Source organism: Neodiprion pinetum, chromosome 1 (assembly GCF_021155775.2).
Source record: "Neodiprion pinetum isolate iyNeoPine1 chromosome 1, iyNeoPine1.2, whole genome shotgun sequence".
Lineage (NCBI taxonomy): Eukaryota > Metazoa > Arthropoda > Insecta > Hymenoptera > Diprionidae > Neodiprion > Neodiprion pinetum.
In genome coordinates, this window is record NC_060232.1 from 17921696 (window position 1) to 17945715 (window position 24020).

The 24020-nt window shown below is 38.6% G+C and overlaps 1 protein-coding gene across 1 annotated transcript; it reads right to left on the minus strand.

Annotated features, from left to right (window-relative positions):
- Window positions 1-19305: 19305 nt before the first annotated feature.
- Window positions 19306-23523, minus strand: LOC124211440 (uncharacterized). The gene is made up of 3 exons (XM_046610502.1): window positions 23305-23523; window positions 22126-23041; window positions 19306-20317 (listed from the first exon to the last, which is right to left on the minus strand). Exons 1-2 carry the CDS (start codon window positions 23459-23461, stop codon window positions 22140-22142), a joined length of 1059 nt encoding a protein of 352 aa, XP_046466458.1. The 5' UTR covers window positions 23462-23523; the 3' UTR covers window positions 19306-20317; window positions 22126-22139.
- Between the last annotated feature and the right edge of the window lie 497 nt (window positions 23524-24020).

A 24020-nucleotide genomic window follows, 5' to 3' on the forward strand; every position in this document is an offset into this window, starting at 1 on the left:
TTATCAATGATAAGCTTATATGTTGTATTATATGTTCTGTGACGTGGATTTTTCCCGCTCCTCGGTCACTAAGAGAAAATGACCGAAAACTTACCGCGTGCATAATAATTTGGCGTCCACGATGTACCCTCGATCTAAAAACAATATCGCGAAGATTTGTTGGGCGCCTGGCGTGATAAACACACCTCGAAATCGTTGATGCAATAAGCCGCGACGATGTGCTCGGTAGCTCAGTACCGCGGAGAGGAGAGGGGTAATTTTTAGGTAACGGGAGAGAGCGAGATACGCAACACCAACACGTTCTTTTACAGAAAAATGATAGAATCTACTAATATATTTTCTTCCAACGATGATACAAAAAAAACTGATAACAAAAAGGTCATAAGTCAAACGTCGCTCCTCGCGACTCCACATACAAACGGGAACTAATAATTCTTGTTTCGCTATTCGCGATTCCTACTCAAATGTCTAGATTTAACAAACAGAAAAAAAAATTATATAACAGAACAAAATGAAGAAAATTGAATAAATAAATCTAGACGACCTCTTAGTCCTACTCGCGCTAGTTGCTGCCTTAATAATAAACACTATCTCACAAAACCAAAAAAAAAACAGAATTTTACTCGACGCGCTAACCGCGTCCGTCCTCTACTAACTACGGCGCTAATCGCCACTTGACAGCAAACTGCTAGACAAAAACTAAACCGAAATCATCATCGACACGCTAACCGCGATCGTTAATAAATCTAGAAAATGTCTTAAGCCTACGGGCGCTAATCGCCACTTTACTAGTAAACAATAATTCATAAACTAAAACAAAAGAATGTGACTCGACGCGCTAACCGCGGCCAAATTAATAAACCTAGGAAGTTTTTTATTCGTGCTTATTTTCAGCGTATCATTACACATCCGCGCTCCAGTCGTAGTCGCCATTCCCGAAAGGTTCGCAAACCGTCCCGCTAATCCGAGCGTCTACGCACGATGATGCGCGACCTACACGAAAGGTGACACTTTTTTCATACGCAGACTCGATGAGACCCTGTGCAGCGGAATTTGGCTGCACTCAATTTCAAATCGAAATTGACTCCACTCGAAACCGTGACTCTACGCGAGACTTTACAGGAATTAAATTGACTCTACGCGTTATCGCGAAAACTCAGGCTACGGCCATCAACAAGGAGATCGGCAAACAAATTTCGAATGCGACTCTTACTCAACAAGGAATTGGCCAACCGTTTACCGGTGCGCCGATCTAAGTTGCACTCGAAATGCGTTCGCAAAGAATGAATAGCGCTTACCGCTTCGCAGCCACACTAAAAAGTCGCCTACCCCGGTCTCGGCCATGATACACACAATTAATTAACTTTTTCTTTCTTGACAAATTCTGACTACCGCGAACTGTCGCCAGGACTCAAGTGTCGAGCTCCGCAAATCGGAGCCGCAATTCGAACATGCCTCGAACATAGGCGCTATCCGTTGTCAAAATTCCCCCGCTCTGATTGGCGCTTTCATTACGAAATTCTCATAGCCTAACTTATCGCTGTTGTTGATTCCCGCTGTTGCGGGGTGCTGATTGGGTGTTCAGTCTCGGGTATTCCGTAGTTCGACAGTGGCGTGGTGACGACTTCGCGAGGTTGCCTGACGTCAGTGTGGTGAGGGGGAGGCTACGGCTCGCCGGCCATCAACGGGAATCGCGTCCACCTTCGGTTCCGTCGCGGCAGAGCTCTACGTTGACGCTCTCTCCGTAGCCTCGCGCGAGGCTCTCCTCTCGTCGCGATCCGTTGCGACTACTATTCTGTAATGTCGTTCGAATTTGCCGATATTACCCCTTGTGGGATAAATTGTGCTTTTTGTCGCTAAAAAAAATCATGCCATCGAGCGGGATCATTATCTGCATTACCGAGCGCACTCCGTGAATTCTCAGGCGTTTGAGCGGACCCCCCGGATCCTCGGACGTTCGACCGAGAATCCTGGCAAGTGTCAGGTTTTGAGAGCTTCCAGAAGGTTCAAGAAGATTCTCACGGCCTTGAACGAATCTAGGCTGACAAACAATTCGTCCGACGTGTTTCGACTCGACGTTGAGCGGTATGCGGTCAAAGGATTTCGGTGCGACGTTGAATTTTGAAAGATCCGCTCTGGCCTTGAACGAATTCCAGACAAAACAATTCTCGGAATCGTCCGACGAGTTTCGACTTGTCGGCGAGCAGTCTGCGGACAACGGATTGCGGTGCGACGTCGAATTCTGAAAGGTTCTGAAATTTGTATGCAGCTGCTTCGATCCTGAACGAATGTAGGCTGACAAACAATGCGTTCTCGACGAGTTTCAACTTTGCGACGTTGAATTCTGGAAGGTTCTGATGTACAATCGAAGACACATCATTTCGGTAGCTTCTAGAAGGTTTTCAAGGATTCTGTGTGACTGGTGGGAGGAATACGTCTATGAAAGGCTGAATTTCAGGTCAGAAAGACAGTCTTGCACCTTCAGCTCTTATGAGAAGAACTTCAAACAAAGCGGAATTGAAACAGCGCATCGATCTGTTCTTAAAAAATATTCACAACTTGAAAACCGTTATTAACCAGAAGTCAGAACTCAACAAAGTGACGAAAAGTTCGCAAATCTAAATTTATCAAGGAACACGTAACTGCTAAACATTTAGAAAAATGGATTTCACAAAACTCAACAAAGTTGCAAGCATGAACGAATTTTTGCCGTAGCAGAAATTGACGGAGCTAGAAATTTTCAGAATCTACAAAGTCACCAACATTCGACGAGTCCAACCGAGGTTTGGACAGCGTGTCGTCACAGATCTGAACGACGAATTCAGCGTATTCTTACCGGCACGGATTGTGCGACTGCTGAACGAAGACGAAACCCAATACCAGAAATTGGAGCTGACGCTGGAGGAGGAGCGATTGCTCTTGCAGTATCTGTGCGGCCAGTACGGTCAAATTAGAAGTAAAGATCCGTCGACTCTCGCCTAATTTGTACACCGTACCTGGACAACGTGTACAGCGTCTCCTTACCAGCACGGACCGTGCGACTACTGAACGTGATCAAGAACCAGTTTCAAAAACTTGACTAAGAAACCTTCGAAGAAGTTTCCAATTATTCTACGTTTCATAACCTTTAAGAAAATTGTATAAATATTTTCACAAAGCTTTTATCTATTTTTTTTTTTCGCTGTACTGATCATATATACATTATACGACTACGTTGGCTGCTGTTTACAGCTCTCTGAAACATACAATAATTTTGGAAATTTAAGATATGATGTATCACAAACAAAAGTATTTATCAAATTTGTTCTAAAAGTTGTAAAATGATATTTTAGAAACGTCACACATGTGTGTATCACAAAAGTCGAGATTTTTGTTGTTAAAAAGAGAAAAAGAAAAATGAATTTGTTCCAAAAGTTGTGAAATTAAATTGAAATTTTCTCACATTTTTTGAAACAGAAAATCTCTCTCTTCATCACATACCAGGCGGGCCGCCACCCCCGCCTGTTAAACGATCACGTCATTTCAAGGGTTATTATCCTCATTACGGTCACCGTTCGCCATGTGTACGCTCATTGCTAACCTTACTGACTGTGCCAGAAAATCGTAAGGTATTTCGAATATCCACTCTATAGGCACCCGCACATGTTGTAAAATGTTTACGTACTCCATTTTCTTTTTTTCCTGAAAATAATCTGAAAAAAAACGCACACCCGTTGAATTATTTCTTGTCACTCAAGTAAAACCGCAAATTGTTGTACACTCAAGGTAAAAAACTGAAGTCTTGATTATTGATCACAGAATGGTGTAATAAAATTAATATTCTTGTACAATTCACCGATTGAAATCACAATGTATGAAAGTTTGAAAGCTCGACGTGATGTTTTTATTTGTTTCTTGAAAATAATCTAGAAAAAAAACTTACACACGTTAAATTATTTCTATTCACTCAGGTAAAATCGAAAATTGTTTTACACTCAAGGTAGAGAAAATTGTTTAAGTGCACTGATTTCAATCACCCACCTTGACAGTTTGCAGGCTCAACTGTTGGTGCATTCATCGGACGGACAGAGCACCCCACTCTTCGTACAGCATCTCCGTATGTTTTGGGTTCACAATTGAACTAATACCAAATCATAAAGTGGTTGACACTTGTCGGTTACGTTTGCAGGATATATCCTTCTCACTGTGTCCTACTGCACTAGTGCGTAGACCTCGAAATCGTGAAACTGACACCGTGGGGCAAAGTAAAACATCCCCATAACGCTCTCAGTAAACGATATCTACTAAGCTTTTCACAGTTCCATGTATAACCAGAGATGAGTAGGGAGATCTCCAACGCTCGGCTTTCCGTGATACAGTATCCGTCAAACTTCTTGGACAAACGACCTTGAATGCGCAAAAACGAAAAATAGGTCTCTATGGTGGTGCGGTGCGGGACGCGGAGGCGGGGCGCGCTCTGATTGGTTGGTCAGTTGACGCTTGCCTCCAGCGCATCGTTAACGTCCCACTGGTCTCTTGTGTACACTCGCGTTCAGTGATTATATTAGCTAACGCAATCATGAAAAATTGTGTTTTTCATTGACGTATTATTTTTGCACGTAAGTGTACGATGCGCAAACTTTCCCCCACCACCTCGCGCGATGGCCAAGAAGTTTGACGGGTACTGTACCAGCTAGGTTGGAGCGTCGACGTGACACCTAGGCGGCCATGCACCGAGGGTGGCCCACAATCGTGCATATACAGGGTATCCCTAAATTGAGGGACACGGACCAGCCAGCGTGATACCTGACTGAAATGCAACCGAGAATATCTTTACCGGAAGCTCGTCCGACGCATAGTTTTTGAATTATAAGCGATAGCGTTAGGCCAATCAGAGTGCACCATTTCATCTGGATTTGCCGCCACGGAAATTGCTGTTTTGTTCGTCTGGGTGAATTATTATTATTCGGTCACAAAGTAAATATCGGCACCTCCCCTCTCTCGCTGTTGTACCCCTTCTCGAGCGCTGACCTCGGTATTGTTGCCGCGGCACACGCTGCCGGCCGCACACCCACGGACGCACATTCGTGTGTGTGAAAATAAGCGAATGCCCAGCTACACAATACTACGAAACACACATCTACAAGTGAAAATAAAAATAAATCTCCAAATAAATCAGCGGATTTAAGATTTAATGTTATAAAACACTTCCAATCATCGATGTATGCATAAAACTAGAGATTTTAGATGATTGATATGCTGTTAGGGTTCATAATTAGTCATTCAATCAATCTGAATTATGCTTTCCGAACATTTTTTGTGTCTTTGCAACATAACTTTTCCACTAGTTTGAAATTCATCATTGACATCCGATTTTTCAATAATGCGAGGGAACAACAACTCGCTGAATTGACGTGTCAATAGGTTTGTAAATCAATTACAATTCACATGAGTTAACACAAAATAACTGAATAAATGAGAATTCACTGAATTAGTAAAAATGATAACTGGAATCATGAGAATTATTTGAGATATAACTGAATTAGGAAGAGTTGTAATGAGTCAAGTTACTTTGAATAACTTTAGATTCGTGCCAAAATTTTATGTTTAGAGAGAAAAATAATTAAGGGATCGTCTCAGTGTGACCCTCCGAAAAATCACTGATTTTCGCGAATTTTTTTTTTAATGTTCAAATAAACTAATCAGTCCGGTTTTTTTTTATAAATAAATACGTTTCTGAAGAATACAAAATGATTTTTTTAAAGTTTATTTATTGAGTGCATCATTGTTGTATAAATTGTTGTAATTTGACGTGAAAAAAAAGGTGCTGCACGGTTTCCACGATGACGGCCGCAATTTTGATCTGAAAAAAAAATTTCAAAAAGATTATTGATCTGTAGGAAAGTCGCTATCGCGCTGTGGAGGGGTTTTTTGTTTTTTTCAAATTTGAAAAAATGGCGGCGGTTTGAACAAAAAGTGTCGAATAAGGCCCTTTTTTTCGACAGTTTTTCGTAAAAAAAAATAGGAAGTTTTCAAAAAAAAAAAAAAAGATTCCATAGCGCAATAAAGAATGACGTTCAAAATGTTCTCCCGAAATTGGAACTCGATATCTTTAAAACTCTTCCTTTGAGAGTGGAAACCGTTTTGAAAAACACCATTCTGAGAAAAACGCGTTTAAAGATTGAAGTTGGAAAAGTTTATATAAATCGATTACTTACGATCAATCGGCGATGCCAGGTCTTGATTTTTTTCTTGGGGGTTTCTCTCGTCCGTCTATCCGTGGTGGATGTCAAAAACGAACTGAAATGCTTGGACAGTTTATTCTGCAAGGTTATAGAACCTAAGCACCTTAGTACACGCGCAGGTAGAAAAACCGTTCCCTTTCTACAAGAAACGCTGTAGCGACCGTAATAATTTGAATTTCGATTTGAAAATTTGAAAGAATGTTTAGAACAGTGTATACTATACGATAATGCAAAAAAAAAAAAACAATTTTTTGAAAATTTCACACTGAGACGATCCCTTAAATTCAAATAAAAGTAATTTTAAATCAAGAAGAAGAAAATTTCCAAATACCTGAATTCAAATAAAGCAATTTGAATTTAATAAATCTATCCGAATTTAAGGAAAAATAATAATTATTATTTGGACCAGAAAAATGAAGTCGAATTACATGAATGAATTCAATTAATTCAACTCAAAAAAATATGGCGTCATTCAAATTCCCAGTTATTTCCTCGTAGATTCAATGTGGGTCTGGAGTGGCAGGTAACGTTGTTGAGATCAATGCTAGTGATGGCCACTTATCTGAGAATAATCGATGTATCGATTAATCGATTTCAACAAAATAATCGGACACGGCTCGATTGAATTGGTAAAAATTAATCGATTTGGTAAATTTCTGCGTGTAGTCTTAATATCAGTAGAGATATTTTGATAATTCATAGTTTTATTCAAAATATTTTTAAGTTTGATAGCTTTTGAGTAATTTAAGTAACTTGACTTATTACAACTCTTCCTAATTCAGTTATATCTCAAATTATTCTCATGATTTCAGTTATCATTTTTACTGATTCAGTGAATTCTCATTTATTCAGTTATTTTGTGTTAACTCAGGTGAATTGTAATTGATTTACAAACCTATTGACACGTCAATTCAACGAGTTGTTGTTCCCTCGCATTATTGAAAAATCGGATGTCAATGATGAATTTCAAACTAGTGGAAAAGTTATGTTGCAAAGACACAAAAAAAGTTCGGAAAGCATAATTCAGATTGATTGAATGACTAATTATAAACCCTAACAGCATATCAATCATCTAAAATCTCTAGTTTTATGCATACATCGATGATTGGAAGTGTTTTATAACATTAAATCTTAAATCCGCTGATTTATTTGGAGATTTATTTTTATTTTCACTTGTAGATGTGTGTTTCGTAGTATTGTGTAGCTGGGCATTCGCTTATTTTCACACACACGAATGTGCGTCCGTGGGTGTGCGGCCGGCAGCGTGTGCCGCGGCAACAATACCGAGGTCAGCGCTCGAGAAGGGGTACAACAGCGAGAGAGGGGAGGTGCCGATATTTACTTTGTAAGCGAATAATAATAATTCACCCAGACGAACAAAACAGCAATTTCCGTGGCGGCAAATCCAGATGAAATGGTGCACTCTGATTGGCCTAACGCTATCGCTTATAATTCAAAAACTATGCGTCGGACGAGCTTCCGGTAAAGATATTCTCGGTTGCATTTCAGTCAGGTATCACGCTGGCTGGTCCGTGTCCCTCAATTTAGGGACACGCTGTATAGTGTGACGTGGTATTTCGTACCCCGTCACTTTGTTTATTTACCGCGCTCCCCTAGGTACAAATATCGCTAAAAATAACGAAAGCACGTCTGAGGCCAATACTCCAAAAATAAACGACTCATTATCTTTAAGTTGAATTCTCTTTACTAAGCTAATTTTATGTTATTTTCTAATTCTGTAATGCTCTACGGGAACCATCTACGAGACCTTCGCGTCAAGATACCAGGACACTGCCTGACAGGGGTCACGTACCAGCTCAACATCGACCACTACCGACTACAGACGAACGAATACCGCTGAAACCACTCCCGAGGGATGCCTATGTAGTTGTCGAACAGGGTCGTGCGTGATGCAAAAACAGTACCCCCGACTATTTAAGACTTATCGGCCAGGAGCCGAACCACGAACGAATGCTTCTACCGCTCGGATGCATCGTCAGGCGGCGTACAGGGCTGTGCGTCAAAAACACAACAAAGCCTCCCGTCGACGATACATATCAGCCTGGAGCTGAACCGACCCTAACATCTACTAAGTCGTTGTCTATCAAATAGAGGACGGTTTTCTCTTCACGAACCGTCCTATCGAAGGACTGCGGCGGGGAATAGGCTATGAGATGCTGACCACGTGGATCTGGTGGATCTAGTGTGGGGATCCGGGTTGAGGGCCATCACCACCAGATCGTTCCGGCATGAGGGCTTCAATGAGCGAGGGCCGGGATGCAGCGCCGACGAAATAGCTACAACGGGGAGTACCAGTAAAGCAAGGAGTGAGTTACAGTCGGTCGCAAGTCCAAAGGATCGGTGACGTAATATTGTCGCACACCTCAATATCGCAACAAATGAGCAGTACGACCTCCCCTCTCACCAACGATACCGCACGGCTGAGGGAAAACATCTCCGTCCACCTTCCGACGTCCCGATGCCTCGATACCTGTCGGCGCGGAAGAAGAAAAACTAGCGGCGAGGGATTATCGCCGCCGATCCGTAGACCAGACCTACGCGACCCGCTGACCAATTAGAATACCGCAAATTTGAGAAAAATCACGTGACAGCAGCGCGACGAGGATCAGGATCATCGCTCGTCTCGTCACTCTACGTTCAGTTATCGCTAATAGCAGACGTGCTTTTTGGCTAACTCTACCTTCAGTTTCGTTAATATTAGACGTGTTCTTGTTATCGCTACCAAAGTTCGTCGTACCGATATCGCATCGCATTCTCTATTACCTGTTATATCTTCTTTTACGTAAGTGAGGTTCCTTTTCTATTTTGTGAAGCCACGAAAATACTTGCAATATATATCGTATCTTTATCTTTCTTTCTCTCTATCTTGCAGTTGGTCTGCTTGAGCCAATTGGGCTCGTACCCTTTCTCTTTATGTTGCAGTCGGTCTGCTTGAGCCACCTGGGCTCGTACCTTATTCTCTCTCATCTCTTGTCTCGTCCCTTTCTCTGTCTTATCGCAAGTAACTTCGCGACTGGTTAACTATTACTTGCGCATTGTTAGTGACTATTGCTTTATTTTATTATCTCTCCCTTCTGGAATATCTAAATGTCTAATATCACTGTATAGCAGCGTGTTCCGTTAAATGATCAATTTTTATCTGAGCTATTGAGCATTGCTATTTCGCTATATTCTCTCTGATTAGTTCACATCTGTCTCTTTACCTATTACCGTTGATTATCGTATCTTAGTGAGTGTACCGCGTGAGCGATCTTACATCGCTGCGTGGTCCCGCTCGTCGTTCATTTGACATTGGAGTATTGTGCCGTATCGCATAACATCTTTTTCATTATTTTCTTCGCTAATATGGCTGATCGTAGTTGTCCGTAGTCTCTTTGGTTTGTCGTATGTTGCATATTGATTCTCTTGAATATTATTTGCCTTATCTTGAATTATCTTTTATCGTACCGCGTATTACCTTTCTTTCTTCTCGCGCTTACCGCAAACTAGAGACTACGTATTATCTGTTAGTATCTATATTTTATAATAATTTTCTACTTGACCTGTTGCCTTGAATTTACCTTGTAATTCATAATTCCTTGTCTTTGCATATTTCTGATAATTCTGGTAATGTGATAACTATTACAATTTTTGTATCTCGCATGTGTTTTATAATCGCTTCGCATATTTTATGGTTTACCTGCTTAATTCAAGTACCGTATATCTTTTCTGTTCTGCATACTCATTATGAAACCGTATTAATCATTACCTTGAACCATAATATCGCGAGCTGACGCATATTTCCGGCTCATTCGGAAAACGTTCCGTTATCTGTTAAATCTCTCGCTTGAGGGGGGGGTAGGGGCTAATCATCGATGATTTTTTTATTTGCTTATATTACAGTAAATCATCTCAAAAATGTTGTGTTAAAATTTCAAGTCGATCGGAGCAAAACTCGAAAAGTTGGAGCCGTTTTAGTGACCCCGCCTCATGTAGCGGCACATCGACAGCTGCGCGCTAATCCCCAAGCGGTCGGCTGTCGGCGAGCAGGTATAAAATTTAGCCGCTCCGAAACCTTTCCGCTCTTTTGTTATGATTCTAGAAGTTCCTGTTACATTCAAAAGAAACATCTGTAGCATAGAATATACAGTTTACGTACATGTATTCGAAAGAGAGAAGGAAGCATCAGTCCGTTGTTGCACGCTCAACCAAGCAGTTGCCGTGCTGCTATTTTGTTTTCAACGATCGTGCAAAGTGAATTTTAATCAACATGCCTAGATTGTCTAAAGTTTCTCGATTGGATCGTGAAAATACTAAGAGACAATTAAACAAAACAAAAAAGGTACAAAATCCTTTCAAGAAAAAAAATGATGATTTGAGTACGAGAAGTACATCGTCCAAAAAAATCAATGTCAATACAATCAGGAAAGTGCCGGAAGATACTGAGAAGCATTATCGGATTATTGATTTTCTCCTTGTTTTTGCAACAATTTCGACATTAGTCAAATGTGTAAAATGTGATGGAAAAATTGATTTCAAGTGCTGTGATAAAGAAGGTCTTGGATTCCAAATTCAAGTGAAGTGTGCAAAATGTGAACCGCGTTACGTTCCATCAAGCGAAAGAATTCGTCGGACTTACGAAGTAAACACTCGATTTGTTTTTATTATGCGCATACTCGTACTAGGCTTGGGTTATGACGGATGTAAAAAGTTCTGCGGATTGATGGATATCACGAGCAACTTTCTCAGCAAAACCTGTTATCTTGACAGTATGAAAAAAATATGTGCATCCGTCAAATCTACTGGTGAACAATTTTTGTTGGCTGCTGCTACAAAAGAAAAGAAAGAAACTTTACAAAACACCAATTCTGAAGATTTAACAGCTTCTGGGGACGGTACTTGGATGAAGCAAGGCTATTCTTCATTGTTTGGTGTTACAAGTTTGATCGGTTACTGGACAGGCAACGTAATTGATATTTTTGTTAGCAGTTTACACTGTCAACCTTGTAAACTCTGGGACTCAAAATTAAAAACAGAAGAATTCAAAGAATGGCACCAAACGCATGTAGAAGAAGGAAATTGCCAAGCAAACCATACAGGACCTTCCGGGAATATGGAAGTTGGTGCTGTGATCGAGATGTTCCGCCGCTCCGGAGAAAAATACGGTGCGAAAATCAAGAACTACGTCGGAGATGGAGACACCAAAACCTTTGGTAATTTAATCAAAGCGAAGCCTTACGGTGAACATTTCGTCATTGAAAAAAAAGAATGCGTTGGCCACGTTCAAAAAAGAATGGGTTCCCGCCTACGAGAGTTGGTTAAAAGTACGGTGGAAGAAAAAGTCGTGAAATCAGGAAAAAGTGCTGGTCAAAAACGAAGAAGTAAGGTGCTGGGCGGAAAAGGAAAATTAACAGGGAAAATGATTGACAACTTGAGTCGCTATTACGGATCTGCAATTCGAAACAATTGCGAATCTGTGGAAAAAATGAAAACTGCCGTCTGGGCGACTTTTTACCACCAGCAATCGACCGACGAAAAACCACAACATGAAAAATGTATGAGTGGTAAAAATTCATGGTGCTCATATCAAAAAGCTTTGGCAGCAGGAACAATTGAAAATTTTAAACACAACTACAATCCTCTCCCCGACGATGTTGTACAAGCCATCAAGCCTGTTTATGACGATTTGAGTAAGGACGAACTTTTGGAGAGATGCGTCGGAGGATACACGCAAAACGCAAACGAAAGTTTAAACCAAATAATCTGGCGTATTGCACCAAAAAAGCTATCAGGAAGCAAAAATTTGGTTGAATTTGCAGCCTACATTGCTTCCAGTACCTTCAACGAAGGTACTGGTGCATTGCTAACATTCATGGATGCGATGGGAATCGGCATGGGACCAAGCGCTCACGCGTACGCTCGATCACACGATTCTGAGCGCATCGAGAAAGCTAACATAAAAGCTGACCAGAACAGCAAAGAGGTCCGAATTCAACATCGATTGGCAAGAAAAGAAGCAGAGGACAATGACATTGCTGCAGGAAATGTTCTATATGGAGCTGGAATCGATGATTCCGTTTAAGGTACGTAAAAACAATTTTTTTCTTTACTTTTTCAGAGTTCAAAACTTTGAACGCGTTTATCTCGGAATGAGTTTTGAAAAGTCGGTGATCTTCATATCTCGAAAACTACTGAACCGATTCTTTTCAAACTTGGTACACTTTTTCTAAGCATAAAATACCTCCCCCCCTCGTTATTATTTTTTTCGTTTTTTTTCATCAAGGTACCTTTTTACTTGCAAAATGGCGGAATTTTTCAGTCAAAAACAGCTGTTTTTGAGTTTTTTCTTCGCCAAAACTAAAAAAAAATTTTTTTGAATATTCCGGCACCCGGGGGGGCGGGATTACGTTATACTTGAACTAAAAAACTCGACTTTTTTGGTTTCAGATGATTCTACGACAAATGGCGAAGATCACCGCAGAGCACCTACCAAAAAACATGCTCCAGCAAATTCTCTCTCACGGGCTTATTATTAGAAATTTTACTATGATTTTTTTTTCCAAGATAGTCGAAATGATGTACAATAATGTGTGATTGATTTTAATGAAATAGCTTCAGCCATATTTTTATAAAAAATTGTCAAAAAAAGTGTTTTGAAAATCGTGTTAACCCCTACCCCCCCCCTTAACTTTTCTCTGGCTGTACATATTGTTAATTATTGCATTTATCGTAATTGTATCTCAATCTCTTCAGCTACTTGCTTGTTATTGAATTTATCGCTTCTCAATCAATATATTCGATACTATTTCTGCTTCACCTGTTTCTTATTTTGTCTATTGGATTCGACCCCTCCCCTCTACCATTATCTTGTCTATACTGAGCAAGCTGTGCAAAACCGTCGTAGAACCTGACCTTAACTTTGCCTAGTATCTTTATCTCTACCTTTACCTTCATCTTTTTCTCTAATTATCTATTTTTAACGCATGTGCGTCTGGCGCCCAACAATCATATCTTTCTCTTATCGTATCTCTTTCTATGTCTAATTATTCAGGTTAGTGACTGCGCCGTAGGGTGACCAATTATCTCATTTCTTCGTTTAACCTTCGCGAGAAATTTTATCGTGTTACAAAATGGCGCCCAAAGTGGGGCCACGATAGTAACGAAAATAATTGGCTCACAATAGATATACTCGGTCGCTCGAGCAAGCGGTTGCCAATCGCATCCTTGTCCCCGCTCGCACAAATGTTTCCAGGAATGCAAGAATTGGGATTTTTTTGTTTCAATTATGAATGTCAGCGAATAACAGTATCTCCGGATTTGATGAATTTTGGATTCAATCAGCGGACGCTGAACGAAAATAATTCACCATTCCCAGCCCGAATACTTTTTTTTTTTCTTTTTGATAAATATTATTTTTTTATTGATATGAAAATACGTGACGCCTGGTGTTCTCGAATATTTGTACACGCAGTCTATGGAAAAATGTACGAAGCCAGCGCGATAACATTTATGCAAAATGTGCAATGGGCAAGTGGTTGAAGGAAATTTTTTTTTTCTCGAATTGAATTTTCCAGAGAACCATCAGCGAATTCCAAGCAAGCTTCATAAACATACCGAGCAAACGCGCGATCACGGACGTAGCTGTGGTGTGGCTGAGTGGATACCACATGAGGATGAATTTTCAATCACAGGTTTTTGCGCGAAGTTTTCCTGTATTTAAGTTAATTACTGCTGCCTTTGCTATAATACTGCATTTAAGTCTTGAACAAAACACTAAAAAATAAGTTAACCACTTAATGTAAAACGAAATGTTAGATTGAGCTTAAAATTTAAGCCGGAGTTACATAAACTAAGATAATTACAAGTGCAATATTGTAAACATTGAACATTTATTGTTCATCTAAATAAATATGGTTTCCTCCTCAAAAAAAAAAAAAACATGAGGATGGAGTGATGCGGGACACGGGCTCGATCGCAGTTCACTCTTTTTTTTTTTTATTTTTAAATTCGGTCCCGGCTTTTTTTTGTATTTTCGGATAGAAAAAACAAATAAAAGAAAGAAAATTTCGAGAGCCGGTCGATTTTTTCCTTCTTTCCTTTTGCTTTTTTTTTTTACTGAACCCACCTTTTTTGTAGTGGGGGTAACCCAGAAGAGAACAAATAATTGTAACAATAAAATTTCAAGAGCGAATCGATTTGTTCCCCGTTTTTGGCGCCTCTTTTTTGATAAGGAAAAGTTTTGACAGTAATGTAAAATAGAGATTACTAAACACAAATTTATTGTTTTTTAATAACACCGGCCCACAAAAAAAAGTGGTCTGTACTTTTGACCGGACCTACCTATCTTTATGTATTTTGACGCGCTCAATCCGAATCTGAATTCAGTTTTTCCCGCACACCCTCAAAATTTTGAGTAAATTGCAAAAAACCATAAAAATCGCCAAAAATTAGCATTTTTGGTAAGAAAAAAATTTATGGAAGTATAGACCAAGTATGATTGTTATGCATTTTGGTCCGCTAAACCCAAATCTTGAGTTTATTCAACCATAAGCCTTTTAAAATTTAATTGGGCCGGTGTTAGTAAAAAACAATACATTTGTTTTTAGTAATCTCTATTTTCCATTATTGTCAAAACTTTTCCTTATTAAAAAAAAAAAAAGAACGCCCATTTTATATCAGTCTTGACGAGCATTTCTTAAGAAGATTGAGAGATGCGAGATCGGAACGACAAAATTATTTCAGTGGCAACAATGTATGGACCCCTCTCCTTTTCTGATATTGGCAGCCAGTTAAGAGGCTTCACAGTGTTCAGTTTAGTGCCAGCAGCTCTCGAGGTAGCAAGATGGTAAGTGAATTACATAATTATTTTACATGTATGGAAAAACCGGCAGGTTTGACGATCGTCTATTTACTTTATAGATTAAGAAGAGAAAAAAAGGGAAGGACCTGTAGTCGTATTTTATACTTTATTTAATTTTCCTTGAATTGTCAGACGTTTTTATTTTTGATTGTATAGGAAGAAGATGTGTGGGGAATTCCATTCTAGTGCACAAGAATATAGTACACATTTTCGATCATTTTTTCTTTTTTTTTTTTTTTTTTTTTTGGGAAACATTTTCCTCAATTTCCAAATTTCCTTAATTTTTTGGTATTCGAATCGATTCTTAAGAATTTTGCGCACAGGTGGGATTTCTTCAATTATTTTTTCCCTATTTCTGAGGATATTTCCTATCTGAGACCACTGTCAATGGGCGAGATTCCGGATATCATAAAATTACCTTTTTTTTCTAATTAAAAAGAAAATCACATAAGGCCACTAAGAACTCGAAATGAAAATCTGGAAAAATTAGAGATGTTTTTTTATATTCTAAGCCATTAACGTGAATGATCCGTTTAACGACCATCTTAATAGATATACATTGTATATAGGGCATTCCGCGTCGAATTTGCAACCCATGTACCTCACCCTCTTTGATTTTGATGATTCTTTAGTATGATGTTACAACCACGGTTTCAATCGACTTGAAACAGTGTCGGAATTTTTCGCGGATTTCTTTAGCCACCACTGAAATGGAAAAAAATTGTAAAACCAATTCCGAAAAAGCTTCTTTTATAATTCTGAAGAAATTCACACTGATTTTATAATTAAGAATATTATTTGTAAGCACGACACGATAACGTGATCTCAACATCTACTACTTTTCTAGCAAGGTTTTTTTTCTCATGCCGAAATTGGAGTTTCTATTTATTTGTTCGGTCATAAATTTCTCTATTATTAATAGATTTCAATTTTTCTGAAATTAAGAGGAATGCCAGAATGCCTGAATACAGTTCATACCATTTCATTCTTTTTTTCAAGTTATCCAAAGATCCAAGAAAACTAAAAACTTTCTAGAAAAGTAGTAGATGTTGAGATCACGTTATCGTGTCGTGCTTACAAATAATATTCTCAATTATAAAATCAGTGTGAATTTCTTCAGAATTTTAAAAGAAGCTTTTTCGGAATTGGTTTTACAATTTTTTTCTATTTCAGTGGTGGCTAAAGAAATCTGCGAAAAATTCCGACACTGTCTCAAGTCGATTGAAACCGTGGTTGTAACATCATACTAAAGAATTATCAAAATCAAAGAGGGTGAGGTACATGGGTTGCAAATTTGACGCGGAATGCCCTATATACAATGTATATCTATTAGGATGGTCGTTAAACGGATCATTCACGTTAATGGCTTAGAATATAAAAAAACATCTCTAATTTTTCCAGATTTTCATTTCGAGTTCTTAGTGGCCTTATGTGATTTTCTTTTTAATTAGAAAAAAAAGGTAATTTTATGATATCCGGAATCTCGCCTATTGACAGTGGTCTCAGATAGGAAATATCCTCAGAAATAGGGAAAAAATAATTGAAGAAATCCCACCTGTGCGCAAAATTCTTAAGAATCGATTCGAATACCAAAAAATTAAGGAAATTTGGAAATTGAGGAAAATGTTTCCCAAAAAAAAAAAAAAAAAAAAGAAAAAATGATCGAAAATGTGTACTATATTCTTGTGCACTAGAATGGAATTCCCCACACATCTTCTTCCTATACAATCAAAAATAAAAACGTCTGACAATTCAAGGAAAATTAAATAAAGTATAAAATACGACTACAGGTCCTTCCCTTTTTTTCTCTTCTTAATCTATAAAGTGAATAGACGATCGTCAAACCTGCCGGTTTTTCCATACATGTAAAATAATTATGTAATTCACTTACCATCTTGCTACCTCGAGAGCTGCTGGCACTAAACTGAACACTGTGAAGCCTCTTAACTGGCTGCCAATATCAGAAAAGGAGAGGGGTCCATACATTGTTGCCACTGAAATGATTTTGTCGTTCCGATCTCGCATCTCTTAATCTTCTTAAGAAATGCTCGTCAAGACTGATATAAAATGGGCGTTTTTTTTTTTTTTTTAATAAGGAAAAGTTTTGACAATAATGGAAAATAGAGATTACTAAAAACAAATGTATTGTTTTTTAATAACACCGGCCCAATTAAATTTTAAAAGGCTTATGGTTGAATAAACTCAAGATTTGGGTTAAGCGGACCAAAATGCATAAAAATCATACTTGGTCTATACTTCCATAAATTTTTGTCTCACCAAAAATGCTAATTTTTGGCGATTTTTATGGTTTTTTGCAATTTACTCAAAATTTTGAGGGTGTACGGGAAAAACTGAATTCAGATTCGGATTGAGCGCGTCAAAATACATAAAGATAGGTAGGTCCGGTCAAAAGTACAGACCACTTTTTTTTGTGGGCCGGTGTTATTAAAAAACAATAAATTTGTGTTTAGTAATCTCTATTTTACATTACTGTCAAAACTTTTCCTTATCAAAAAAGAGGCGCCAAAAACGGGGAACAAATCGATTCGCTCTTGGAATTTTATTGTTTCAATTATTTGTTCTCTTCTGGGTTACCCCCACTACAAAAAAGGTGGGTTTAGTAAAAAAAAAAAGCAAAAGGAAAGAAGGAAAAAATCGACCGGCTCTCGAAATTTTCTTTCTTTTATTTGTTTTTTCTCTCCGAAAATACAAAAAAAAGCCGGGACTGAATTTAAAAATAAAAAAAAAAAAAAGAGTGAACTGCGATCGAGCCCGTGTCCCGCATCACTCCATCCTCATGTTTTTTTTTTTTTTTTGAGGAGGAAACCATATTTATTTAGATGAACAATAAATGTTCAATGTTTACAATATTGCACTTGTAATTATCTTAGTTTATGTAACTCCGGCTTAAATTTCAAGCTCAATCATACATTTCGTTTTACATTAAGTGGTTAACTTATTTTTTAGTGTTTTGTTGAAGACTTGAATGCAGTATTATAGCAAAGGCAGCAGTAATTAACTTAAATACAGGAAAACTTCGCGCAAAAACCTGTGATTGAAAATTCATCCTCATGTGGTATCCACTCAGCCACACCACAGCTACGTCCGTGATCGCGCGTTTGCTCGGTATGTTTATGAAGCTTGCTTGGAATTCGCTGATGGTTCTCTGGAAAATTCAATTCGAGAAAAAAAAAATTTCCTCCAACCACTTGCCCATTGCACATTTTGCATAAATGTTATCGCGCTGGCTTCGTACATTTTTCCATAGACTGCGTGTACAAATATTCGAGAACACCAGGCGTCACGTATTTTCATATCAATAAAAAAATAATATTTATCAAAAAGAAAAAAAAAAAGTATTCGGGCTGGGAATGGTGAATTATTTTCGTTCAGCGTCCGCTAATTGAATCCAAAATTTATCAAATCCGGAGATACTGTTATTCGCTGACATTCATAATTGAAACAAAAAAATCCCAATTCTTGCATTCCTGGAAACATTTGTGCGAGCGGGGACAAGGATGCGATTGGCAACCGCTTGCTCGAGCGACCGAGTATATCTATTGTGAGCCAATTATTTTCGTTACTATCGTGGCCCCACTTTGGGCGCCATTTTGTAACACGATAAAATTTCTCGCGAAGGTTAAACGAAGAAATGAGATAATTGGTCACCCTACGGCGCAGTCACTAACCTGAATAATTAAACGATCAAACGAACTTACCTGTACGTGAAGTTCGATCGTTATTATACGATAGTCTCGCCCGAACTGATTACATGTATACAATTTGTAGTGCCATCTCTTCTAGCTATTCTAACCACGTCTTTTAGAGTTTAAAGATTTAAATTGACCGCGTATGGTGCCTCCAGTGGAGGTGGCGGCGCCACACGGTCACTTTCGTCATATCGTTGAAAGCAAAAAAGAAAATTTTTGATTCTTACGTGGGAGAAGGATATTCTTTAAATATCCTAGGGTGCATTGGAACTCGGGTGGGACTGTAATCAGTTCGGGCGAGACTATCGTATAATAACGATCGAACTTCACGTACAGGTAAGTTCGTTTGATCGTTTAATTATACTTCCAGTCTCGCCCTCCTGATTACATGTATACAATTTGTAGATGTTTAGAGACAAAAAATTTTTTTTTTTTTGTTTATTAAGTTTTCAAGAAAAACCAAGAGACCGGAAACACTTATTCATACATATAGTTGTTTACTTATCTTTAGTGCGATTAAGCAGAACCACCTCAGCAAAATTATTATTATTTTGACTGTTTATTGGTCTATTATAAAATTTTGCAAAGACTTGTGATTTCTCTGACCAACCAGCTGTCTTTCTTATCAGATCTAGGCTTACTCCTGCCTCTGCTGCTTTTGAAGTCGATGCATGTCGAGTGCTATGGGCAGTAAATTTTTCGTCTACTCCACACTCGCTGAGAAACTTTTTGATCCATCGACTAAGCGTTTGCGATGAAACCGCTTTGTGTGGTTTGCGAAAAGAAATCAACAAACGTTTTTCATTTACTCGTAACTCCTCTGTCTTTTTTATATACTCCAGTAAAGTATTTGCAACACAAAGCTCTGGCCTATCAGTGAATAAAGGTAAAACTAACAGGGGTTGTGAAGCTCCAGGCCGTGATGTCTTGATAATATCCGGGATCTTAATTTGCACGTTGTTTTTATAGCGAGAAATATTTTTGATTGCAATCAATGACAGGGTTTGAACTCTATGTGCAGTTCCCAGAGCCAATAAAATAACTAGTTTCTCTGTTAGTTGGCGTAACGACAGTTTATTTAATGGGAATAAGTTTGCAGCTCTTGTTAATACTGGCTCAGTATCCCATGTTGAGTCATATTTGGGCTTGATAGGTCTCAATTTGAAAATTCCTTTGAAAAACCGAGCAATATTAGGATCAGTAGTAATGTCCACTGCTGATATTAGAGATATAGCCGATCTTGTAGTGTTGAGGGTCCCGTGAGCTGCGCCATCCTTGAATTTCTGTGATAAAAAATCTAGTACTGAACTTGCGTCAACGACAAATGGGTCCCGTTCTTTTGCTACTGAAAACATCCACCAGTCCTTTAACGCACTATTGTATTGTTTAATAGTAGACTCTGCTAGAGACGCTGTCAGAATTTCTAATGATGATTCTGGTAGATTTTTTCTTGAGAACGCTTCCCTGATAATCTGACGGCCGCCAGGGTAAGTGTCGCCGCCATGGGATGGGACCGTTGGTCGCTAAGCGGAGAAATTAGAAGATTATTATTAGGTTTAAATATTAACATATCAGAAGTCATAAGGTTTTCAAGCAGTGGGAACCACGGTTGTGTTGACCACAGTGGTATTACAATGACACCAGATGCTCCATCATTAATAATTTTTTGTAATACTCGCGCTATTAAAGCGAAAGGTGGAAATGCGTAAAATTTATATTTTTTCCAATTAATTGTAAAAGCATCTATCACCATAGCATCCGGATCACGTTCCCAAGCGCAATATTTTCTACATTTAGAATTATTTCGTGAAGCAAATAGATCAATTGCCGGTTCACCAAACCGTTTTATGATGCGTTTGAACGCATAGTCCGCTAAACTCCATTCAGTATCTATATTTTTTACGCGAGATTGATTATCTGCTTCTTTATTTTCTCTTGATGGAATGTAAGAAGCATAAAGCCAGATCCTCCGTTCTTCACACCAGTCCCAAATTTCTTTGGCCAGTAGATGTAAGTGCAGGAATTGCGAACCACCCATTTTATTTATATAAGCCTTTGCTGTTGAATTATCAACTCTGATTAAAATCTCGCAATCACTCAACTCTGTTGCAAAGCACTTTAATGCCAAAAAAGCTGCTCGTAGTTCAAGATCATTAATATGTAAGCTTTTTTCCTCTGGTTTCCAGAAACCTCGAGCATGCTTTCCGTCACAATACGCTCCCCAGCCTGTAAGTGAAGCGTCTGAGAAAATTTCTCTTTTATAATCCGCTATCCTTATTTTACGTGAAGCTATGGGGATTTTTTCCCCCCACCATCTGAGATCTTCAGAAATATATTTTGGTAACAACATGGTTTTTTCGTAATTATTATAATTTGCTGTTAGAGCTTCTGTTTTGGCTTTTTCAAGTAGCTTACAATGTAGCATACCATATTCAACAGCTGGGCAAGCAGCTATGAGTGTCCCAATTATTTGGGCTAAAAATCTTATTTTGCATGTCTGCTTCTTCATTAAAATATTTACTTGATTTAAAATGGATTCTCTTTTCTGGTCAGTCAACTGTAGACAGAACTTCTCTGAATCAATAATCAGCCCCAAATATTTGCATCGTCTGCTTGGCTTAAAATTACTTTTTTCTTCGTTTACAATAAAACCGAGAGAAATTAGAAATTCTTTCGTCGCTCTTAAGTTTGCCAAGCAAGATTTGATATCTAGCCCCATACAGAGAAAATCATCAAGGTATACAACGGATAAAAATCCTTCCTCTCGAAGGATATTGATAACAGGTTTTAATACCTTCGTAAATACGAACGGGGCTGAGCAAAGGCCGAATGGAGCACATGTGAACTCGTAGATTTCCCCTTGGAAAACAAATCTAAGATATTTTCTATCTGACTTATTCACTTGCATTAAGAAATAGGCATCTTTAAGATCAATAGTACCCATAAAAACTCCTGGTGCGAGTAATCTACAAACTGTTCTCATGTCTTCCATTTTAAAATGATCCACCTCGATGAACTCGTTTAGATCTTTCAAATTAATTATAAATCTGTTAGATCCACCTGGCTTTGGGACCAAGAAGAACGAGGATATAAACTGGTCTTCCGTCGGTGAAACTTTCTCTACTGCTCCTAATTTTAATAATCTCTGAATTTCTACTTTTATAGTGGAAATTTCAAGATCTGTCCAATTGCGCTCGAGTGGTGGTTTCGGTTGGTATGGTTTTAACTTAAAGGGTATTTTATACCCCTTAATAGCTTGCAGTATGAAGGGATCTGATGTAATTGTACGCCACTTGCTTAAAAATGCGCTTAGCCTTCCTGCAATATTTACCTGAGATTCGTTGATTAATATCGGCTCCGATTCTTGCTGTTCTGACCCCGGTGGTGACTCTGTGGACCTTTCGATTGGCTGGAATATTTCTGATTGTAACTCGGCTTGGATGGTTTTGGTTTTGTGCCCGTCTGAGCTTGGTATCGTGGAACAGACGGGCTCTTCACATTTAAATGGCTCGTTGGAGCTCCAGGTTTCTTAGAAGACTGTTGGGATTTTATATCTGTCCCTATTTTATCAATAACCTTAGATTCCTTAATCTTTTCCCCCAACTTGTCTCCAAATAACAGCTCACCAGTCTCAGTCTTCCCCAATAGTGCAGCCGTTTGTTTGTTTAGACTAGGCAGAATACAAGCTTTTCTGGCTATAGTCTGTCCTCGGTACAACTCAATTAAAATTTGTGAAGAATCCCATAAATTTTCTAACATCTTTTTTATGTCAATTTCTTCTCGTTTCTTTGTGAGTAAGGGATCGATGACCAAACTTAATGCTGATAATGCAGAGCCAGCTAAGTTTTGGGTGTTTAAGAAGTATTTATCTCTCTTAAGAGACCCATCATTTAGTGATGCAGCAATTTCAGGGTTTAACTTCGGGGCCTCTAAAGAACATTCACCTTTTCTGGGGTATTTTTTGAGTAGAAGCTCTTTAGTTTCTTTAGTTTGTCCCGTTTTGAGCCACATTTTCCAGCGATTAGAAATATGACTTGATAGTTTTAAGCCTTCTGGCTCAGACGCTGGAGTTTCTCCGATGATTTTTAGGATCTCTGGGTCCAGGTCTAAAGTTTCTGTAACCCCACTGGCTGATTGTGTTTCTTGTGATGTTTCCCCAGTTTCATTTTCATTTGATAAATCTATAACTGGAGTTTCTCTCTCCTCCGGATTTTTCGGTGTGGCGTTCACAGTGCTCCCTGGAGTCTCTGTAAAAGAGAGAGAGAAAATAGTTTATTTTGGTTATGTCTTACCTCTCGTGTAAGTTCAACCATAATATTTTCAGCTTTGTCTTATCTCACGTATAAGCTCAGCTGTTTTTAATTTCCGTACTTATGTTATGTCTCGCATAACCTTGACGGATATGTATGTATATATATATATATTTTACAATAATTGCCTAAATAATACTTGCTTCGATTTTTTGACAGGTTTAAGGGAGCTGCTTGGACATTTGTTTGTTCCGGCTCACCTAACTTTCCATTCTGAGCACCGCCATTGTCATTCTCCTTGTCGTTGTTTATCCTCTGTTCGCGTTTTTCCAGCTTCTTTTCCATTTCACGCAGTCGCTTTTTTAATTTTTCATAATCTTTGTCTCGATCAGAAGATTTCCTCTTATGTCCACCCATTTTTAAGTAATAAAAACTTGAATTGTCCGTTAAATAAATTAAAATGTTTTGATTAAAAAACTCTTACGTGTTTACTTGTTAGCACGAAAAAATGTTATGACGAAAGTGACCGTGTGGCGCCGCCACCTCCACTGGAGGCACCATACGCGGTCGATTTAAATCTTTAAACTCTAAAAGACGTGGTTAGAATAGCTAGAAGAGATGGCACTACAAATTGTATACATGTAATCAGGAGGGCGAGACTGGAAGTATAATTAGACATAGAAAGAGATACGATAAGAGAAAGATATAATTGTTGGGCGCCAGACGCACATGCGTTAAAAATAGATAATTAGAGAAAAAGATGAAGGTAAAGGTAGAGATAAAGGTACTAGGCAAAGTTAAGGTCAGGTTCTACGACGGTTTTGCACAGCTTGCTCAGTATAGACAAGATAATGGTAGAGGGGAGGGGTCGAATCTAATAGAGAGAATAAAAAACAGGTGAAGCAGAAATAGTATCGAACATATTGATTAAGAAGCGATAAATTCAATAACAAGCAAGTAGCTGAAGAGATTAAGA

Coding starts and splice junctions, on each gene's coding strand:
- LOC124211440 (XM_046610502.1), bottom strand. CDS start 23,461: ATGGGTGGACATAAGAGGAAATCTTCTGATCGAGACAAAGATTATGAA. Junction 23,042..23,304: donor TGCTCAGAATGGAAAGTTAG/GTGAGCCGGAAC, acceptor TCTCTTTTACAG/AGACTCCAGGGAGCACTGTG.